At 42.8% G+C, this 20,839-nt stretch overlaps 3 protein-coding genes and 2 long non-coding RNA genes across 25 annotated transcripts in view; 2 read left to right on the top strand and 3 right to left on the bottom strand.

The window, feature by feature from the left end:
* LOC121718884 (zinc finger protein 25-like) overlaps positions 1-5,271 on the bottom strand; it is a 43,541-nt gene extending 38,270 nt beyond the window's left edge. For 2 of the 11 annotated variants that reach the window (XM_042104272.1, XM_042104274.1), the window contains exons 1-3: positions 4,592-5,270; positions 3,865-3,957; positions 3,354-3,533 (exon numbers count right to left, since the gene is read on the bottom strand). In XM_042104272.1, the coding sequence (XP_041960206.1) occupies positions 3,354-3,533; positions 3,865-3,957 (273 nt within the window). In that variant the 5' untranslated portion in view covers positions 4,592-5,270. Of the gene's footprint in view, positions 1-3,353; positions 3,534-3,864; positions 3,958-4,591 lie in introns of all 11 variants that reach the window. The other 9 variants (XM_042104271.1, XM_042104281.1, XM_042104287.1 and 6 more) reach the window with 7 other exon arrangements.
* The window catches only part of LOC121718788 (NACHT, LRR and PYD domains-containing protein 3-like), a 1,510,793-nt gene that overhangs the window by 580,418 nt on the left and 909,536 nt on the right, over positions 1-20,839 (top strand). The gene's annotated exons all lie outside the window — the stretch shown is intronic.
* Positions 855-19,187, top strand: LOC121718986 (stonustoxin subunit beta-like). Its single transcript, XM_042104472.1, has 4 exons — positions 855-859; positions 9,630-9,769; positions 17,225-17,271; positions 18,630-19,187. The coding sequence occupies exons 1-4, from the start codon at positions 857-859 to the stop codon at positions 19,166-19,168; spliced, it is 729 nt and encodes a 242-aa protein (XP_041960406.1). The 5' UTR covers positions 855-856; the 3' UTR covers positions 19,169-19,187.
* The window catches only part of LOC121719082, a 530,903-nt gene continuing 519,783 nt past the window's right edge, over positions 9,720-20,839 (bottom strand). The window contains exon 2 of the long non-coding RNA XR_006034144.1: positions 9,720-9,874. This is a non-coding gene — a long non-coding RNA (uncharacterized LOC121719082). The remainder of the gene's footprint in view (positions 9,875-20,839) is intronic.
* On the bottom strand, positions 10,749-12,196 carry LOC121719071. Of its 2 annotated transcripts, XR_006034132.1 has the most exons (4): positions 12,146-12,196; positions 11,948-12,067; positions 11,807-11,870; positions 10,749-11,725 (listed from the first exon to the last, which is right to left on the bottom strand). It is a non-coding gene; the product is annotated as an uncharacterized LOC121719071 (long non-coding RNA). The 2 variants fall into 2 exon arrangements; XR_006034131.1 differs by having other exon boundaries at positions 11,807-12,067.

The following is a 20,839-nucleotide window of genomic DNA, read 5'->3' as shown; positions in this document are numbered from 1 at the left end:
CCTGTTTTAATATTTTCCCGTAAAATATCCCATATTTTATTACTTTCATAACATTAGCCCCATCGGACTTGGCCGTCTCTGTACTGTTGTCCTGTACCCCCCGCCCTTCCAGCGAAAATATGTTTTTAAAGCATCATTTTGCTTGCCTGAAGGCGACCTTAGAGTGATCAGAACAGTGTGGGAGAGAGCACGATTTGACGCCAATCTTTCAAGCAAAGACCTAGCTTCACACCTCGTTTAGTTAGTGCAGCAGTTTTGTAGTAGGCCTACGAATTCTTGCTCTCAGCAGAGGGAAAGCAACAGAAAGACGAATGTTGAAATTTCCCTGTATTTTGGGTGAGTAACCCAGACAATCTCCCTTATTTTCGTTGCTCAATGTTGACAGCTGTCAGAAAACGAGAAGAGAATGAGACTGAGAAGTAGTTAGCGCAGGAGAGACTTGTGGCCAGGATAAATAGCTTGGGCTAAACTTACAGCCAACTCCTCACATCCATCGCCATTATTATATTTGTATTAATACCAGTGTTTCCCCTACAATGTATTTAACAGCGGCGCAGCGCCGCCGCTGGATTTTCAGCGCCGCTGCAACATAATATCACGAGATTCACTTAACACACTGTAAAAGCACAATGGCCAACGTCATCTCGAAATTGTTTTCTGAAAGTCTTGAGTAAGTTAAGTGCATCAAATCCGCACTTAGCCTCTCATTATTCAGGACATATATGCGGCATGATGTGTCAGGTGATTACAAGCCCAAAGACAAGTCTGCAGCCCATATGGCTAGCCTACGTTCTGAACACGGTTACATTGTTTAGCTATCCGACTGATGGGGTCTTGCTCCGCCACAGTGTAGCCTATGGTGTCATCGTTCACTTGTAGGTTACACAATAAATAGCCTACTTATAGGCCTGGTGACAATAAAAAATGATATTAGTTATATTTCATCACGAAGCTGTTTGTATGCCGTGAATTCGCTTGTAGCCTATGCCATATGTTAAGCTTGAGCAATTCCTCTGATCCAAAGCCTGCTTTGACACATTGACACTAATGTGAAACATGCATCCTCCTCTCCTAGCCTACATCAAATAAAAGAAACCAATTCATGATTACCGAAATGAATTTAACATGGGGGGAAAAAAGTTTGTTGCGATTTAGCCTACTGTTGTGATGCGGTTCTTTCTGCTGATTGGATTTACCCCCGTGTCGTCAACTCTGACAACTCTTGCTCCGGCTGACAATTTTATCCAGAGAGCTGATTTCCCAAAGATGAGCCTCCATCAACATTCAACGACAAATTATTAAAACGTAAGTAATGCAATAGAGTAAACCAATGTGCTACAAGGTGTATGGTCTTAACGTTAATTGTAGCCTAGACTTGTAACGTTAGCGTAGGGCTATATGTAATGTTTGCATGGGAAAGCTAGGCGAACACAGTCTAGGCCTGTTTAAACTGTCTGATAGTTAAAGGAAATATGAGCATATGTTGGCATATACGTATAGCCTAAATTCTGTCCACTTAGCTATAATAGGCTATCACAAACAGACCTTTTCTACGTTTACGGCATTAGACATATAGGAGCCTACATTCTCTTATCAGAAAGACATGTTCTCATAACTTCAGCGTTCTCTTGACGGTGAGACGAACGGTCGCACTTCAATCAAGTAGCCTAGGTCTTTTTCGAGTTAATTGTGAGTGAGTTGTATGGTAACTGTGGGAGTGATGTAGAAGAAAAGTGAGTATTTACTTTTTTATACGTGGGTTTGTTGTTTTGGGACTGAGAATTAGACTACAAGGAGAGCATCTGGCTACGTGCATGCGTGTCAGCATTAATGCCCCCCCCACAATTCAATTCAATTCAAAGCCCAGAAAAATTAATTGCTCGCAGATTGGGTGTGGCCTTTGCCATTAAGACAAATTTAAATAAATTGTAAATAATCTTTTAATTATTAATGGTCATTAAATGGTTGTGCCATTTAATTTTTCTTCTATCATTTTTAACCAATAATGTAAAAGAAAGCTGAAAATGTCCACAAAAGAAACACGAAGGTATGATATAAATTTTTTTTTAAAAAAGCGCAACAACCCCCCCCCCCCCCCCCCCGCCAAGTAATAGCACCGCTGCTGGAAAAATTTCTAGGGGAAACACTGAATACTATATTATATTGTCCTCTGTGGGCTTAAGTTAAATAAGTTTTAGACAGTGCAGACAGCTGCCCCTATGCAATGTGGAGACATCAGCAGTAGCCTGATGTAGTCGCCTACCTTAGATTATCTTTGGACATTTTGCATTTGCATAGATAGCATTGCTAGGTAGGCAATGTTAGCCAACGTTTACAGTAGCCTATAGGCTAATATATTTATTCATGATGAACCCTTAATTCTCAGCTCAAACTCAGCGGAGAAAGATATCAGTAGATAATTCTATTTGTATAGTGTTTTGTTCACTTGGATTTTGGAAATGTTACAGAGAAATATGTTAGCCCTTTCTGTCTCCAGACCATAGGCTATAGTTGCATCATAGATCCTCTTGTAGAAGTTATCAGACAAAAAGCTGTAGGCTGTGCTACATCTACGCGCTACAGGCGATTGTCACATAGAATAGCCTATAGAACTGGAATGTCACATCAACAATACGTTAGACCGGCACATCCGGGAACTTGACTCGTGACAAACGTTCCCACCCCTTTCGGGGGGAAAACAAACAACCCCTCTCATTAACTCCAACGCAAATTAGGGTCAATAAACGTAATTTGTACAGAAATCGCAGGAGTAAATAATAACAAAAAATACCACAAATCAATATGACCACTCAATACATAACCACTTTGCCGGTCGTTGACCGTGAAAGATACCTACAAAAGCTTAATTCAATTAATATAAAAACATGTCCCTTCAGTCTCCCGAGTACGAAGTGGTGCAACAACCCCTCTCAGTGACCAGAAGTGTCATACGGTCTTCTCTTCTTATGGCTTGTAGCCATAATTTTCTTCTGTCAGGATTTTTTTGAGGACATGGTAGGCAAAAGAAACTCAGGGAGGGGTTCTTAGCTGTGTGGTTGGTACATGTCTACCGGTTCACTCTGGCTTGTTCTGAGGGAATGTTTTCCCCTCAAAAGGGGCATGGCGCAAACAACCTGCTCTGTGTGACGCGGGTCCGGTTGTAAGTATATGGCGGCGGTGTTTGCGAATAAGCCCAATAGAATAACATTTGAGTTCCAGAGCTAAAGCAATAGAATAACATTTGAGTTCCAGAGGGAAGAGGAGAGGAAGGAGGTAGAGGAGAGAGGAGAGAATTCTGCCAGTAGAAAATGTGCTACGACTAACTGATCACTCACTCACTCACACACACACACCTGGTTGGCCTGTATCAGTGAGTTGTGTTTCTGCTCCAGGTGTTTCTGCAGTTCATCGATCTTCAGCTTCAGCTGCTTGTTTGACTCCACCTGCTCTGTCAGGCTCCGCCAAGTCTCCGCCTCCTTCTCTTCCAGATGACGAATCAACATACAGAGCTCCTGGTTCCGACCCACTTCATGCTGATAAAGGCAGAAACACATCAAGCATGTTAAATCACTCACGCAGGCAGGCAGGGAGGAACAGTTCATCAGAGTTGTAGGTTATTCCACGAAGGCGAAGACAAAGAAACTGCAAACTTTGTGGCAAACTTATTTCACATTACAAAAATACAAATTCTACCTGTAATACTTCCTTCCATTTTCGTGTGCGTGTCTTTACCTGTAATGCTTGTGTGATGATGATGATGATGATGATGATGGTGGTGTGGGCGTGTCTTTACCTGTAATGCTTGTATGATGATGATGATGATGATGGTGATGGTGTGTATATGTGTGTGTGTGTGTGTCTTACCTGTAACACTTGTGTGATGATTTGGGTGGCCCTCTCCAGTTCGATGCAGGCTTGCTTGTGACTCATGTCCATATGCTGACTAGCCTCATTCATCCACACACACACATACACAATTATTATACAACAAACAAACCTCCAAAACATAACTACACCATAATAAATAAATTCCGACATAACTGCCAAAAAACACGCATATTCTGTGCGGCTGTGCCATGCCATCTCCTGCCTGCCATGTTCAACCTGCAAATTACTCGTCAGGAAACCTGCCTGAACAGCTGCGGTCAGAACTGATCCGTGACCCAGTTTTCAAGACGGCAAATAACCTGGGAGAACCCAGACGAACCTGCTACCAATTATGATTTGACAAGCGGTCTCGTGTTAGCAAAACTAGACTGGAAGTTAACATGCCCCGAAAATCGAAGACTAAAGGTGGTGGCTAAAGAATATTTATATATATTTTCGTCTAGCGTGACACCGGTGGTGTAGAATCCAGAGTCCCCTTGTAAAAAAAAGATAGAAAACCGTGCGGGGGGCGAAAACCTGTAGCTGTATATATAGGTAGGCCTACTGGGGGACGACAGCGTCTGCTGCGGCCTCATACACCTTGTATACAGTAGCCTAGTGTTCAGTGATGTCGGATGATGATTTATTATTGTCACTACTAGGCAGGACCCCCTTGATAGAATTTCCTCCAAACAATATAGCCAAGCCGGAGCGCGACTCCTACCTTATCCGTGCCAACTCTTCGTAGCCTCCCGGACCCGGTGTGGTTTGACGGCGACAAAAAGCTTCAGGCGCGAGGTCGAACCCTCCTGCGAGTCGTCTCCCAGTTGAGATTAGCCGGTGACTTGTGACTAGAACAAATAGAGACTACAAGCACCTCAGTGACAAAACAGACAAGTGTTAGCAAGCCATTCACAACAAACCACAACCAGAGAATGTCTAACAACCCTGATTGAACATTCTTCTTTGCTTTAATTGGCGGATTACAACTATTTGGTGCATACCGCCACCTACTGTACAGGAGTGTGTAAGGGACTTAACAGACTGTTATAGCTAAAGTTTATAATAAGGAGGACAGGGGGGAAAGAAAGAAAGATAAATAAATAGGGATTTGATCCTATAGCTGTGCATTCCTTCTTCCTTAAAGGATGCTCTCTATCCCATTTCAGTCTCTTTTCTCTCCATTGCAGCCTGTGTCTTGTGTATTTGTTGCAATTAAATAAAATATGATCTACATCTTCTATAGCTTGACATTCAGTACATGAACCCTTACTCTTCCCTATTAACCGTAGCGTGCCATTAAGACCTGTGCGAGCCTGCTCAATTCCAAAACTGGCTCGTCCGATTCAGTAAGAAAGAGGAAAACGGTGTTACACGGCAACTGGCACCCGTGTTAACTGGCTGCGTTGGTGACGTTTCACGAGTGATGACGTTTCTTTGACAGATGTGGCCGCTTGCAGATTTGTCACTTTCTGATGGAAACTGGAGACGAACAAATACAAATATGCATATTTAACTTATTTATTTATTTGACATATTTAAATGTCAAAATTGTCTGTAGTAGGCCTACGCTACATGCACTGGACCATGAATATGCCACCAAAACAATAAATAGCCTACCTAAATAGCCTTATAATAACTCCAGGTGGGTATCGAACCTGCTTCCTAAATGAAATCTCTTACATGATAACCATTTATCTAGGTACTTGCGCCACGAACCAGCCCTAAAGTCATAGTGAAATTTACTTGAGTTAGTGTATACAATTAGAAGAAGTCAGCTGATGATTGTAGCAAGTTAACACGGCTGATGGTGTTGTCTTGCTACAGCAGTTGCCCAAGCCAGTAGGTCTTCAAAGTATCATGGTTAAGTTTTCAAACATTTCACTGACTGCTGGTCAGGCTCTCTGTGGCCACCTAGTCTATCTGTAGCCTAAATTGAGGAAGCGTTGCTGGTCTAAAAATAAATAAATAATAATATAATATATAATATAAATAAAAAGTGTGATGGGGAGGATTGAACCCATGTCGACTGCGTGATGAAGCAAGTTATAGGCATGAACCTGTACACCACAGGAGAAGCACCAACTTAAGAATTGGGAAGTAAAGTATCAAAAACATGATCAAAACCCATGTTTACGTGTCAGCAACATTAATGTTAATAAGCCTAAAGAGTTTTGACTCTCCCTGTGCGCAAATTTTGTGTAAAATATGGACACGTTATAGACTTCTCCTGCCCATTGCTGTGTGCGTTTCAATGCCTGTGTTTTATGAACTGAATTCTTAAAAGAATAGGCTGGACAAAAGGATACACAATTAGGCAACACATTTTTATTTGATTTATTTGCTGACATTCATGTTCATGTGCCTCTACAGACACTTCAGGTAGGGGCGACCACAGCCTAACCTCAGTGAAACGTTTGTAAAACTTAACCATGATACTTTGAAGGCCTACTAAATGGCTTGGGCAACTGTAGCATGATAACATGGTAGCCAGACAACATGAACAGCTATGTTAACTTGTTACAATTATAATAACGTTAGCTGACTTCTTTTAATCATACAACTGAAGTCAATTTCTGTGAGTGCCGTCAGCTGGTTCGTGGCGCAAGTGGATAGACTGATTTGATTATCAAGCAAACAGGTCAATTTATTCGTGGATCGATACCCACGTGGAGTTTATTTATGCTATTTAGGTGTTTGTTTTTTGGGTGGCATATTCATGGTCCAGTGCATGTGGTACTACATACAATTTTGACTTTTAAACATGTCATGCATATTTGTGTGTGTCTCGTAGCCTATATCAGAAAGAGTCAAATCTGCAAGCGGCCACATCTGTCAAAGACTCGTCATCAATCATGAAACGTCATCAACGCAGCCAGTTAACATGGGAGCCAGTTGCCATGTAACAACGGCACTTAACTTGGCAGAGGGCGGCTTATGTAAACCGGAACCCCGAGATGAATAGTCAGGCGTGTTAGTATTCCCACAGCGGCTGGTTCGTAGCAGCGGCCGGGCTCATGTTGGACAGGATACCAGGACGGCACTCCTTCACTAGAGCGTAGTAGAAGCACGATCAGCAGGCAACATACTCGCAGTGGCAAGCTACAGTCCCATAACAACCATGACAAAGTCAATAGCACTTAACTTGGCAGAGGACGACTGCAAGCCGCACCCCTGCGATGAATGAACAGGCGTTGTCACTGCTTTGCAATGGCTCGATCACAGCAACATCCCTTCGAGGTCAAGCGTCCAAAAACTTTGACTGTCACCAACCCCAAAACTGGCTCCACTATGTGCTGTGCTAGCTCTCATCCACAGTGTTCACAGAACGCGCAGACACCCTCTCGCTCGCTACACACCACACCAGTGACTAGCGACTACTGAAATGCTGCTTAGCCCATCACCCCTAAATCACCACACCTGTGTGGACTAATTACCCTCAATGCACCCCAACGATCATACAACAGACTCCAGGTAAGTTCTTACGTCACACGAGACACCCACCCTCCAATCTCGCAGCCACCACCACACACACAGACACAGACAGACAAACACAGCCACCACCACACAGACACAGGTGGACACACAGACACAGACAGACAAACACAGCCACCACCACACAGACACAGGTGGACACACAGACACAGACAGACAAACACAGACACGGGTTTCCCCGTGACACCTACATCATGTCACTGTGAATGTGATCTGTATACCCAAAGGTTCAGTCCCAAAACACCAACAGCACCTACACCATGTTAGCACCTACATCATGTCACTGTGAATGTGATCTGTATACCCAAAGGTTCAGTCCCAAAACACCAACAGCATCTACACCATGTTACCGCCTACACCATGTTACTGTGAGAGGGAATGTGATCTGTATACCCAAAGGCTCAGTCCCAAACACCAACAGCACCTGCACCATGTTACTGTGAAAGTGAATGTGATCTGTATACCCAAAGGTTCAGTCCCAAACACCAACAGCACCTACACCATGTTACTGTGAGAGGGAATGTGATCTGTATACCCAAAGGTTCAGTCCCAAACACCAACAGCACCTACACCATGTTACTATGAGAGGGAATGTGATCTGTATACCCAAAGGTTCAGACCCAAACACCAACAGCACCTACACCATGTTACTGTGAGAGGGAATGTGATCTGTATACCCAAAGGCTCGGTCCCAAACACCAACAGCACCTACACCATGTTACTGTGTCTTTAAGCAAATGATCTCAAGACTGACGGATGGACTTTAGCTCTCTGGTTATCTAAGCTGTAAAACCTTTTACAATGACTTGTTACAGGAACACTCTGATGTTCACTCTGAAGCAGTACAGGTGAAAAATATCCAAGGAGGTTGAAATTCAAAAGGTAAGTGTGTTTACTTGTTTACTTTGTATAGGAATGTATATGTTTTGAAGTGTGTAGATACATTCTTTTTTCCTGTAGTTTTATGATATTATAAAGTACACAAGTCTAAACTATAACACCAAAGAAAATTCTTCTCAAAGACACACAGTGAATCAGGTCTAAAGTGAGTAGTTAGTGTCAAAACAGAGTAATGTGGTTCTAGGATTGAACGGGATTAGACTAAAGAACTATCTGTGCAACATCAATATCATCAGATTTAATGAAAAATATGAGACAATACGAGAATGAATGGGCCTTCGCGTAGAAGTTAGGCTAACGTATATCCCACTATGTACTCCTACAATGGGCCTTCACAGAGTAAGCTAAGCTAACGTATATCCAACTACTGTATGTAGGCCTACAATGGGCCTTCAGAGTAAGTTAGGCTAATATATATCCCACTTAAACTACCTACCTCAAAACATTTGAAATAGGCCTACCCATTTCTCAGTAAAAAAGAGATAATAAGGTTTGTGAAATTATATATGCTGTTACACACTTGTTGTGGATCTGAAAGGACTTGTGCATGTAAACCACACCTAATTCAGAATATTACCTCAAGCAGAATATGGACTTTGCACAGACTATGGTGTGCGTGTCAATGTAATCATTGACAATAACAACTCGATAAGTTGCAGGCTTTTCAAACAGTCTTCAATGCAGGACTCCTCGATGTGTTCAAAAAAGGAGCACTGTCGAGCCCTGAAACACTTTTTTTTTTTTATTTCTGTAAGGATACAGAGATATGATGTGTCAGTATGATGTTGATGTGGCCTACAAGCCTTTCCTAATCAACTGCCCTAAAGCCATGTGAACTAGCTAGAGTGGCCAAAGCCCTTGATCTGTAGGCCTACTGAGGAATTTACTTTAGCCTATAGGCTTACACCCTAACGTTTATATTCAAAACGTGTCTACAACTGTTCATCAATATTCAATACATACTACATATACATTAATATTGTGCAATTCAAGGGATTCCTTGAAGTCTTTCAGTAGAATAATGAAGGTAGCAGCACAAAGGCAAATGAGGAACATTAGAATGAAATGAGACATTGTGGAAACACTCAGCTGTCAGAGAAAAGTCACTGGAGTAGTGGAGTAAGACATCAGGCCTTGATCCCGTACACATTAAGGGGCTTCTGAGTCGGCTACATCATAACTCCCTCTAAAGTCCTGGATAAATCAGTCCACTATTTCATATAGTAACGTTTAGTTTGTTCTGTGTCTTCTTCTTGTCTATAATATTGAAAACAAAGATAGCAGTTCATGTTTACCTACAGCTATAGTCTATATGGTGACACATGAAACAAGACGTAAAGCTGCTTATGTCTCATGTACATTCCCAGAGAGACTCTCCCACTGCTGCTAGGATGAGTGTCTCTCAGGAGAGAGAGGAGGCTGCAGGTCACAGTGAGACACTCAGACCAGAGTCTGCAGCACACAGCTGTGTGCAACAAAGCAGCAAACCAACACACTCTGATGGAGGGTAAGTTAATCCACAGATACAGCACACATCATACCTGTCCCCACACACTCTGATGGAGGGTAAATTAATCCACAGATACAGTACACATCATACCTGTCCCCACACCTCTGTTCTTCTTTGGTGCATTGGTGCCTCATTGTCTGTATTTTGAATTGTTTGGTTCCTTGTCTGAGTTGTCAGTAAACTTCCTAAACTGTGCAGCTGGAAAGAGAGTTACTTCATTACGTTATATCAGGGGAAACGACCAGGCATGGCAAAACCAGGCTCAAGTCGCAGAGACGCAAGTCGCGAAAAACGACTTTGAAGTTTTTTTTTTTTCAAAATGAGTTATTTTCGTTTTTTTGCAGAATGTGCAAGTTGAAGTCCTAAAGAAGCAATTCCATGTTTCAGATAACAGCATTGGTTGCTTTATAAGTGTATATTTTGTCTTTGAAAATGGTTAAGTTTCAGGAAGTAAACCAGCGTTTGAATTGGGCGTGACTATTAGTGCTCTTTTGTTCTGTCGGCCAATCAGCTGTATGCTAGAAGTAACCTCATGGCTACTTACTGAACCAGCATGCTGTTTGTTTACAATTGGAATGGAGCTGGACAAAGCACAGCGGATTGCAGATGACCTGAATCTGATGATGAAGGCGACTTCATTACATTGGAGAACATCCCTAATCTAGAGCTGACCTTAGCCAAAGATAATTACAACGAGGAAGAATCTCTCGGTCTGACAGCAGAGGAGCTAGATCGTAAGATAATCAGATGCTATTTCCACAGTTACATTTGACAGGGATAAAGTTTGTGTAGAAACTTTATCCATTGCTACTAGCTAACGTAGGCCTACTGTCGTTATTGGTGTAGCGGGACCAGGTTACCAATTAGAATTTGAAGTGTCGACTACGCCACCCAGGGGACATAGGTCACCCTTAGGAAAAGATGGATAAATGAACTGGATAGCCTAAACTAAGGATACCAGAACATAAAGCACACAGGTTCGTGCAAGGATGAAGCAGAGACCGGATTCTAGAACAATAATAAATATTTTCTTTATTTTTCCTCTCAAAGGCAAGTTACAATACAGTAAAAGCGTGCAAAGCACTCAGATGGAAATGGGGCAGCCACACACACACACTCAGAACTGGTTTGGTTAGAGAAGGCCTACTGGTTCTTTGGATATAGAAAAACACATAAACTAGGAGGGAGAGCTTACCGCAGGGAGGCGATCTGGAAGAGGGGTCAAAGAGACCACACGTGAACACGGCACACCAAGGTGACACTACACTGCACTGACGGTGAGACACACAGATTCCCCACCACCAGGGGCCCAGCCTCCCTGCCGCGAGCCTCCACTCCTGAAACAAAAGAAAAGGGGTAAGACACAGCAAAACCCACACCGGTTGTACAGCATATGGCCCAGGCCTCTATGGCCAATAGATGTCCCCTTCCGTCTGATTAGGCGGTTATAAAACAAAAGTGGGATTTACACATACAGATATACTCAGCACAGCAAGCCAATACACCCTCAAACAGGCACAGCAAGGCACGTTTAGAAAGAAAGCACTACAATTACCCAGGCAGACGAAACGGTGTTAGGCGCCACGACATGGGGAGGAACATGCCACCAATGGGGTTTCACAAAAAGGACAAAGAAAATACAGAGACAAAACAAAGCTAAATATATGACACACACAAGATGAGGAAACTACACAAACCCAAACAAAACTAACCAAATAACCACATGCACACACGACCACATACACATGCACCCCACAATTACGCATGCACACACACACACACCCAGTCAACCAATGGCACCACACAATCACGCATGCAGACCCTTTACCACGCTGAGGATCTGGGCACGCGGGAAGGACGCAGATAAAAAGGTAGTTGTATTGTAGCTCACTGTAAACAAAACAGCAGTCAGTGGGAGAAGGAAGCCTCAGTTACTTGCAGTGCGCAGGCCACCTGTGCAACAGAGGTTAATGAAGACATAAGCACCTATGTAATAATAAAATAGAATCATTAAAAGTTGAGACAGCAACATACCGCAACCGGGGATTCACAGGGACTTCCTCGCAACGGGGAGGGGCGTACAGTCAACCTAAGCAGCCTAATGAGGGCAGTTACAGCGGGTCAAATGTGATCATGCTACGGGCGATACAATCAATATAAAAGACTGCTACGTACCAATATGAAAAGGCAGAAACCTCCTAGCCTCCGGCCTGCAACGCTCCGGTTGCTCTCAAGGGGAAGGACAGCAAAAGCACCGCCAATGATGCTATTAAGCACAACGCCAACAACTGCGCCCTAGGGTGAGGCAAACTTTAGACCATCTAATCATGTGATCTGACTAAACCGGAGCAAAACAAGCAACAATAAACATACCTTTGCAGTCAAGAGACGAACATCCACAGGCTCCAGCTCGCCGAAGAAACCCACATTGAACACACGGTAAACAATCCAACAAAACTCCGCCGCTGCAGTGGCAGTACCAGCGCCATACTTTTTAAAGAAACACCGGAGCCCTTAATTGGTACACTGAGTGTCGCATCTAGTGACGTCAGTCAGGTGTGACAATACGGCCACTGTGTCTTAAAGGCACAGACGCCTCAACTCCCATCCACTACATTGGCACCATAGGCTACTAGCCAAAACCCATTACTACGACGGAGTAGTGCCACACATGAAGAAAAAAATATTTTTGCCATGACGAGATTAAACTCGACATGTCGACATTAAACTCGACATTTCGAGAATAAAGTTGAAATATCATGTCGACTTTAATCTCGATGTGTCGACATTAAACTCAACATTTTGATAATAAAGTTAGAGAGAACGACCGCTCGGGACAATTGAAAGGGAGGACGAATGAAACATTCCAGTTTTCTTCAAGTGCAACAATGATTAGACATAGGCCTATATCATGTGGACAAAACATAGAACATATTAACCTCCATTGCTCAGCCAAATACTTTCCTGTTAGGTCCTTATCACGGAGTTACAGGCGATAAATGCGATGGTCAAAAGTAAACTTCATTAGCGGTTTATTTATTGTAGGCTATTATTAGAGTGTTTTTCATCTAAAGGTCAAATACTGCATGGCACAGTCCACCTCAACATAACCATAGAAATCATAGTTTACCCAGCTCTTATTTTACCACCTCAACATAACCATAGAAATCATAGTTTACCCACCTCTTATTTTACCACCTCAACATAACCACAGAAATCATAGTTTACCCACCTCTTATTTTACCACCTCAACATAACCACAGAAATCATAGTTTACCCAGCTCTTATTTTACCACTACATCCCTGAAGACACAGGAGGGAGAGGGAGACACAAACACTCTCTCTCTCTCGCGCGCGCACACACGCACACCGGGAAAACAGGAGACACAGGGGAACACAGAGGAAAGTCCAACAAGGGGCAAATAGCCTCGGCGCTACAATTTCTACTTTATTTTGCCATATGCTCCCTGGTAAATCATCATCATGTTTTGGATATTTTCCCTGCGGAGTTCACCCATAGCAACCCAAGCCCTTGGAGGCTGGACTGGACTGTAGCGTGCGTCACGTCGCCTCCCCTAAACGAAACTGAAACAGAAGTCGTCGCTTCCGTATTGCGAAAAAGCAGTTGAACATTTCGGCAATGACGCATCTTGAACATACTATTGGTCCATAGGTGCCAACTCTCACGCATTGGCCGTGAGACACACGCATTTGATTAGTTTCACACACTCACACGCCACACCCCCGATTTCTCACGCTGTGTCAGTGTCAATACCTGGCAGATAAGGTTCAACTAAACTAAACCTATACATATGATATCACACATCATATGAACGTGCGGAATCTAGGCTTTCCAATGATATTAGCGCCAAGTTGCTGTGATAAATGGTTCGCGAAAATTACCATTGAACTGACGTGCAATTTAGGCTAATCATATTTGCATTTTGCACACAGTGCACACCCATTACTCTCGGTTTAATATTTCACTAACCCTTCACACAACACGTGGCAAACCCAATATCACAATAAACAGCAAACCGTACCGAATACGAGGATATAAAGCATGCCTCTGTGCAATAAGTGGTTCCTGAGTAGACTAATCCGGTTTTGAAATTGCAACACATTTCTACATAGCCTCTTTGGGGCGAAATTATAATGTAGGCCTATTCTAATGTAAACTATTTGTCAGTAGGCCTACATACATTTTTGTAAATTGCTCAGCCATAGATTATCCCACTATCATGGTTCTTATATTGTCAGGTTCCAGCCAATCCCATTACAGATAAATGAATATGGCATGCTTCCTAGTGACATTAATGCAAAAATATGAAGAAAATCAAATAACGAGACACAAATATTGATATAAAGCCTGACATAAGCCATATGCAAACATTCACATCATGCAAATATGGGTACATCCTGAAAAAGGAATAGCATGTAGGCTATAGGCTATGGCCATTACAATGACCATTACAACAACTAGCTGAATAACACAGGTGACCACTTCTGCATAATTTCATGGAGTGCTGAAATGTACACACATTTTTGAACATTTCTGAACTGTGAAATGTAGCATATGTTTTTGTGGTTGTGAACTTATTGCAATATCACCATAACTATTCCACCTGTGTGTGCATGGTTATAATTCTGAAGTGCAAAATAGCTTAGGCTACAGCACAAATATTTCCATAAAAATAAGCAAGTCTGACCTCTGAATTTATTTTGAAAGTGCACCTGATTGATGCATTTAAAAGTTAAAATATACAAACATTTCTTAAATTCTTACAAAACACCCACCCACTTTTTAAAATGGTTAAAAAAGACACACACACACACACACACTTTTGCCGTGCGAAATACCAGTGCTGTTTTCAGCATCTGTTTAGTGCTTCATTGTCATTTTCATTGGACTCTCCCATTTGCGCGTAAATCGCTCATAAACTTTTTTTTTTGTTACACGCATTCTCCCATTCCGCTTCTGTCACACACACAGTGACAAGCGCCAAATTCCCCGCAGTGTTGAAGAGATCAGTCTTCCCCCTCACTTTTGATAAGGTAAAAGCCTTATAGGTACGCCAAATAAATAATAACCTATAGGTTTACGCTAGGCTAGGTAAAACTCCCCGTTAACAGAATCACGTCACTAACCACAGCTAAGACTGCACAATCTCTTTTCACTCTGTTGGATATCTGAAGCCAGTTTGTCTACTTAGATACTGTAAATCCTCAAATTATGGCCAGGGTCTTAAGACAAAGTACAGGCCTTTAGGGGCAGGATTGTATATAAGTATAAGTATAGTATAAGTATATATACTTTTTTGATCCCGTGAGGGAAATTTGGTCTCTGCATTTTAACCCAATCGGTGAATTAGTGAAACACAAACAGCATACAGTGAACACACAGTGAGGTGAAGCACACACTAATCCCGGCGCAGTGAGCTGCCTGCTTCAACGGCGGTGCTCGGGGAACAGTGAGGGGTTAGGTGCCTTGCTCAAGGGCACTTCAGCCGCTGCCCACTGGTCGGGGCTCGAACCGGCAACCCTCCGGTTACAAGTCCAGAGTGGTAACCAGTGGGCCACGGCTGCCCACAATTCGAGATAAAATATACAAACATTTCTTAAATTCTTACAAAACACCCACCCACTTTTTAAAATTGTTAGTTTGGACCCCCCCCCCACACTTTTGCCGTGCGAAATACCAGTGCTGTTTTTAGCATCTGTTTAGTCTGTTTAGACAGCCCTTTATTTCTTATGCGAGTTTTATTTTGAGACATGCGTTTCTTGGAGCAGCATACTGGTAGGCCTTTTCGGTTTAGTTTGATATTCCCTGGTCCCAGGGATGGATTACTGCACGGGCCCAGGCCCAGCGGCCCAAGGTGTCAGGGGGCCCTGAAGCCCAAGCCTTTGCATGGAATCATTGCCTCAATATCAACACATCAGGATGTAGGCTATGAATCTGATTGAATTTAGTATGGCCATCCCCAAAATGCACCAGAATACAGGAAATCACATTAAACAAATTAAAAAAATTCTGGGGGAGTACCCCCAAACCCCCCTTCCACATATGAGACAATTAGTGGGGAGCCCTTAATACATCTGGGCCCAGGGGCCCAAAAGTTCATAATCCGTCCATGCCTGGTTCCTACACCTGAGAACAACTGATGTAGGTTTTTTTTACTGTAGGTATAATGCTGAATGAGCCAAACAAAAATTTCCGCAGCAAAATTTTGGTTGGCCCCACCAAATCTCACTCCAAGGTTTTTTGAAAAGTTGGCAGCCCTGCTCTGAGTAGCCTAGCCTAGTTAACAGACAAGACGCAATCTATCTGAATATCTGCAATCTATCTGAAATAACACCTATTTGAAGCCTATTATTCATGTCACATATTGTGTGTTAGTGTAGGCTACATAGCTTAAACTGTAGGCTATGTTTAAACTGTATTTCGAGTTTAATGTCGGCATGTCGAGTTTAAAGTCGACACTTCGAGATTAAAGTAGATATGATAGGCTATTTCAGCTTTATTCTCGAAATGTCAAGTTTATGTCGACATGGCGACTTTAAAGTCGACACGTCGAGATTAAAGTCGACATCACATTTCAACTTTATTCTCGAAATGTCAACATGTCGAGTTTAATCTCTTCTTTAATTTAATCTCTTTTTTTCTTCATGTGTGGCCCTAATACTCCGTCGTACATTACAGATAGTTTCGGTGGGCAATTAATTTGAATAATGCGAGAATGTCTTGTTTTGACTGATGGCAGGATGCCTTGCATCGTGTGTGCATTCAAATTAACAGGGTTTGCAAACGTGATCTCATGTTTGTTTAGTTCGCGTTTTAGACTATTTTATCCATTGCTAAACCTGCTAAATCCATTGCCAACCTGGTGCCTTGCACTGGGTGTTCATTCAAAATAACATGGTTTGCAAACGTGATCTCATGTTTGTTTTAGACTACTTTATCCATTGCTACTAGCTGGTTCTGTAACCCATTACAGATAGTTTTGATGGGTCATTAGTATCATGCACTGCAGGCTGACAGATCAGTGACCGTGACAGAGGGAGGGTTGATCTTAATGTCATGTAAATGAGGACCATTCTGTTCCCCTCCCATGGATTGAGGGTAGTCAATTTGAAAAGCCTGATTTCTCAGCTTGTAGCTTTGAGATGTGTATACTTTAAAATGGCTACAACTTATTCAAATATTATCAGATCTCCATGAGTGAGACATCATTGGATAGCTTTGGAACTACAATTTCAGAATCTGTGAATAACTCAAAATGTCTCTGGGGAGACATGTGCCTGGTTTTGCCATGTCTGGTCACATATACGGCAGCAGACTATTTTCAGTGGGATAATAAATCACCTTACATTTCATAGGTGTCACAAACAGGAAAAATAGCAGTGTTGACATCTGTCAAATGGAACGTGTGTGACATTTTGCTTTTCTTACAGAACTCACCATGCTTCTGTAAGCAGAGCACACCCACGTTTGCTGAGATGTAAGTTTTTATTGTTTATTCAGTATTTGTGATCATTCACATTCACATATAAGCATGGTATGCGTGTGTGTGTGTACAGTATGGGTGTGTGTATGTTTTTTGTTTATGTTGACATTGTGTGTGTGTGTATGTGTGTGTGTGTGTGTGTGTGTGCGCTGGTAGGGTAGTGGCGTGTGTGTTTTTTTGTTTATGTTTTATGTTGACTGTGTGTGTGTGTGTGTGTGTGTGTGTGTGCGTGCTGGTAGGGTAGTAGTGTGTGTGCTGGTAGGGTAGTGCTCTGTGTGTGTGTGTGTATGTGTGTGTATGTGTGTGTGTGTGTGTGTTGGTAGGGTAGTGGTGTGTGTACTGGTAGGGTAGTGGTGTGTGTGTGTGTTGGTAGGGTAGTGGTGTGTGTGTGTGTGTGCTGGTAGGGTAGTGGTGTGTGTGTGCGTGTGTTGGTAGGGTAGTGGTGTGTGTGCGTGTGTTGGTAGGGTAGTGGTGTGTGTGTGTGTGTGTGTGTGTGTTGGTAGGGTAGTGGTGTGTGTGTGTGTGCGTGCTGGTAGGGTAGTGGTGTGTGTGTGCGTGTGTTGGTAGGGTAGAGGTGTGTGTGTTTACTGGTAGGGTAGTGGTGTGTGTGTGTGTGTTTACTGGTAGGGTAGTGGTGTGTGTGTGTGTGTTGGTAGGGTAGTGGTGTGTGTGTGTGTGTGTGTGTGTGTTGGTAGGGTAGTGATGTGTGTGTGTGTGTGCTGGTAGGGTAGTGGTGTGTGTGTGTGTGTGTAGTGGTAGGGTAGTGGTTTGTGTGTGTGTGCTGGTAGAGTAGTGGTGTGTGTGTGTGCGTGTGTGTATTGGTAGGGTAGTGGTGTGTGTGTGTGTGTGTGTGTGTGTGTGTGTGTGTGTGTGTTTGTGCTGGTAGGGTAGTGGTGTGTGTGTGTGTGTGTGCCTGTGTTTGTGTGTGTAAGGAGGGTAGTGGTGTGTGTGCGTTTGTTTGTGCTGACATGGTGTGTGTTTGTGTTGATGTGGGTTTGTGCCTATGTGTGTGTGTGTGTGTGTGTGTATGTTTATTTGTGTGTGTGTGTGGGTTGTCATGTTCTCTCGTCTGCTGATGCCTGTGTGTGTGTATTTGTGTTGTTTTGGTGTGTGTGTGTGTGTGTGTGTGTGTGTGTTTATGTGTGTGTGTGTGTGTGTGTGTGTGTGTGTGTGTTGGTAGATTAAGTAGGAGTGTGTGTGTGTGTGTGTTGGTAGATTGTGTGTGTGTGTGTGTTTGTGTGTGTGTGTGTGTGTGTGTGTGTTGGTAGATTGAGGAGGAGATTGTGTGTGTGTTTGTGTTGACATGGTGTGTGTGTGTGTTCTCATGTTCTCTCCTCTCCTCTTGTCTGCAGATGCCTGTGATCTCACACTGGACCCAAACACAGCAAACAGAAATCTCTCTCTCTCTGAGGGGAACAGAAAGGTGACACATGTGGATAAGCAGCAGCCGTATCCTGAACACCCAGAGAGATTTGACTCCAGTTATCCTCAGGTGTTGTGTAGAGAGGGTCTGACTGGACGCTGCTACTGGGAGGCTGAGTGGAGTGTTGATGGAGATGAGATATCTGTGGCCTATAAAAGCATCAAGAGGAAAGGGGACAGTAATGATGTCATAATGGGACGGAATGCCAAGTCCTGGAGTCTGGACTGCCATCCTGACAGTTACTATGCCTGCCACAATAATAAACACACTGAAATACCTGCCCCCTCCTCCGGCTCCAGAACAGTAGGAGTTTACCTGGACTGGCCGGCCGGCACTCTGTCCTTCTACAGCGTCTCCACTGACACACTCACCCACCTGCACACGTTCCACTCCACATTCACTGAGCCCCTCTATCCAGGGTTTTATGTTTGGATTGGCTCCTCAGTGTCCCTGTGCAAGATCACATGAGCTCCCCCTGCAACAGGTACATCCACCCTTTCTCTCTACCCTCAGTCTTTACTCCCCCTTCCTTCTCTTCCTCCATCCCTCTCTATTTCTCTCTCTCCATGTGTGTGTGTGTGTGTGTGGTTTGTATAACACTGTTGTCTATTTAACCATCTGCCAAAATTCAGACTTAAATTCATCAAGTCAAGACACTGCACAACATTCCGCAGTAACCATGTAACCGTAGCAACATCCATTGTGATGCTTGGTCTTTGGCCCTGGCAGTTGAGCAGGGCTTGTTACTATGGCATTAGTTCCAGCTTTGGCCCATAGACTGTATAAATCATAGACTGTATATGTAGAACTGGACAGTGTGCCGTCTGTCAAGAGTGATGCGAGCATTAGTCCAGAGCCCCCTGGTGGCTGGCTGCAGTACAATGTGTAACTCCGCCCATCCCCATGTATTTCAATGGCCAAGTAGCCAACTTTCCATGTCACTTTTCTCACCTAAAACTATTTTTGTATCAACAACTTTTTATTCGAAAAAATAGTTTTCAAGATGCTTCAATACACACAATTTTTCTTTTCTCGCTGAAATTGTTTTTTTTAATGTTATATTAACAAATCTAAAAAGGGCTTGTTTACACCTATGATTGACAGCTGGCTGGCTGCAGACACGACGCTTTGTCCATTATGTTTTAACGTCTAGGCTGCAGACACTACCACGTCATCGCTCACTTATTTTAACGACACCTGATTTCGACACATAATCTAACCTAAATAAGTGTTGCTGTTATTATCATTAGGCTATATCTTATCACAGTCTGACTAAATACATATTGATAGTCATACATTATGTAGTTGTTTGTAAGAGACATCGTTGTTAGTTGTGACAGATTCTTTGTGAAAAGATATGTGCTGTTCTTTCGTAGATGCTAAGTATATTAGCTCATAGCATGCTAAATCATGCTAGCATTAGCCAGTTGATGAAGGAAAAGGGCTCTGCTATATTGATCTGAAGTGACATTAGCCAGTCACCATCATTTACAGTCCTACTTGTTTCAAATGGTTTAACGTAACCAGTGATTGCCGCCATCATCGTTGCAACTTCATTTGAATACACTTAAGTCACTGGAGAAGGCGATGTTAAGTTTCATTAACGTTAACTCTTGCTTAGTTTTGCGAATGGCAATAAACGCCACCTAGCCTGCTAGGTCGACAACCTCGGTATGCCCATTTATGAATCAGCCCGACAAATAACGTTACTTGTGTTTTAGTGAACACATTATTGGAAATGCGTTAAGGTATCGTTGTTACCTGCGATTGCACTGCTGGAGAAGCATTTTGCATTGGTATGATTTGATCAGGTCTTGCCAGTGATGTGTAAATCCTCCCGTAGACGTACATCATTTCAAAATAATACGTCTAAATTGAAAACTGTGACAACTCATTGATAGGCTCTCTCAATATGTCTGTAATTGTATGCCTCTACTACAGGCTTGCTAGTCTTTCACCAGAGAGAGTGCTCCATTATAAATCAAAAATGTAATATTGCAGCCTTCATGTCAGCTGTAAAAATATGAGAACATGGACCTACTACATCAGGATACTCTGTAAACATTTTACACATAATCAGGAAGCTACTTTGCTGTTCAGTGTGTGATGTGTTTAAAGTGGTACTACGTTTAAAGAAAC

The sequence above is a fragment of the Alosa sapidissima genome, chromosome 9 (genome assembly GCF_018492685.1).
Source record: "Alosa sapidissima isolate fAloSap1 chromosome 9, fAloSap1.pri, whole genome shotgun sequence".
Lineage (NCBI taxonomy): Eukaryota > Metazoa > Chordata > Actinopteri > Clupeiformes > Clupeidae > Alosa > Alosa sapidissima.
Note: the sequence above shows the minus strand (reverse complement) of the source record. Positions and strands in the feature narration are given on the sequence as shown.

Excerpts from the sequence above, each read along its gene's own strand:
- LOC121718986 (XM_042104472.1), top strand. Across the intron at positions 9,770-17,224 it reads CCAACACACTCTGATGGAGG|AACTCACCATGCTTCTGTAA; the intron begins GTAAGTTAATCC and ends CTTTTCTTACAG. Across the intron at positions 17,272-18,629 it reads ACACCCACGTTTGCTGAGAT|ATGCCTGTGATCTCACACTG; the intron begins GTAAGTTTTTAT and ends TCTTGTCTGCAG.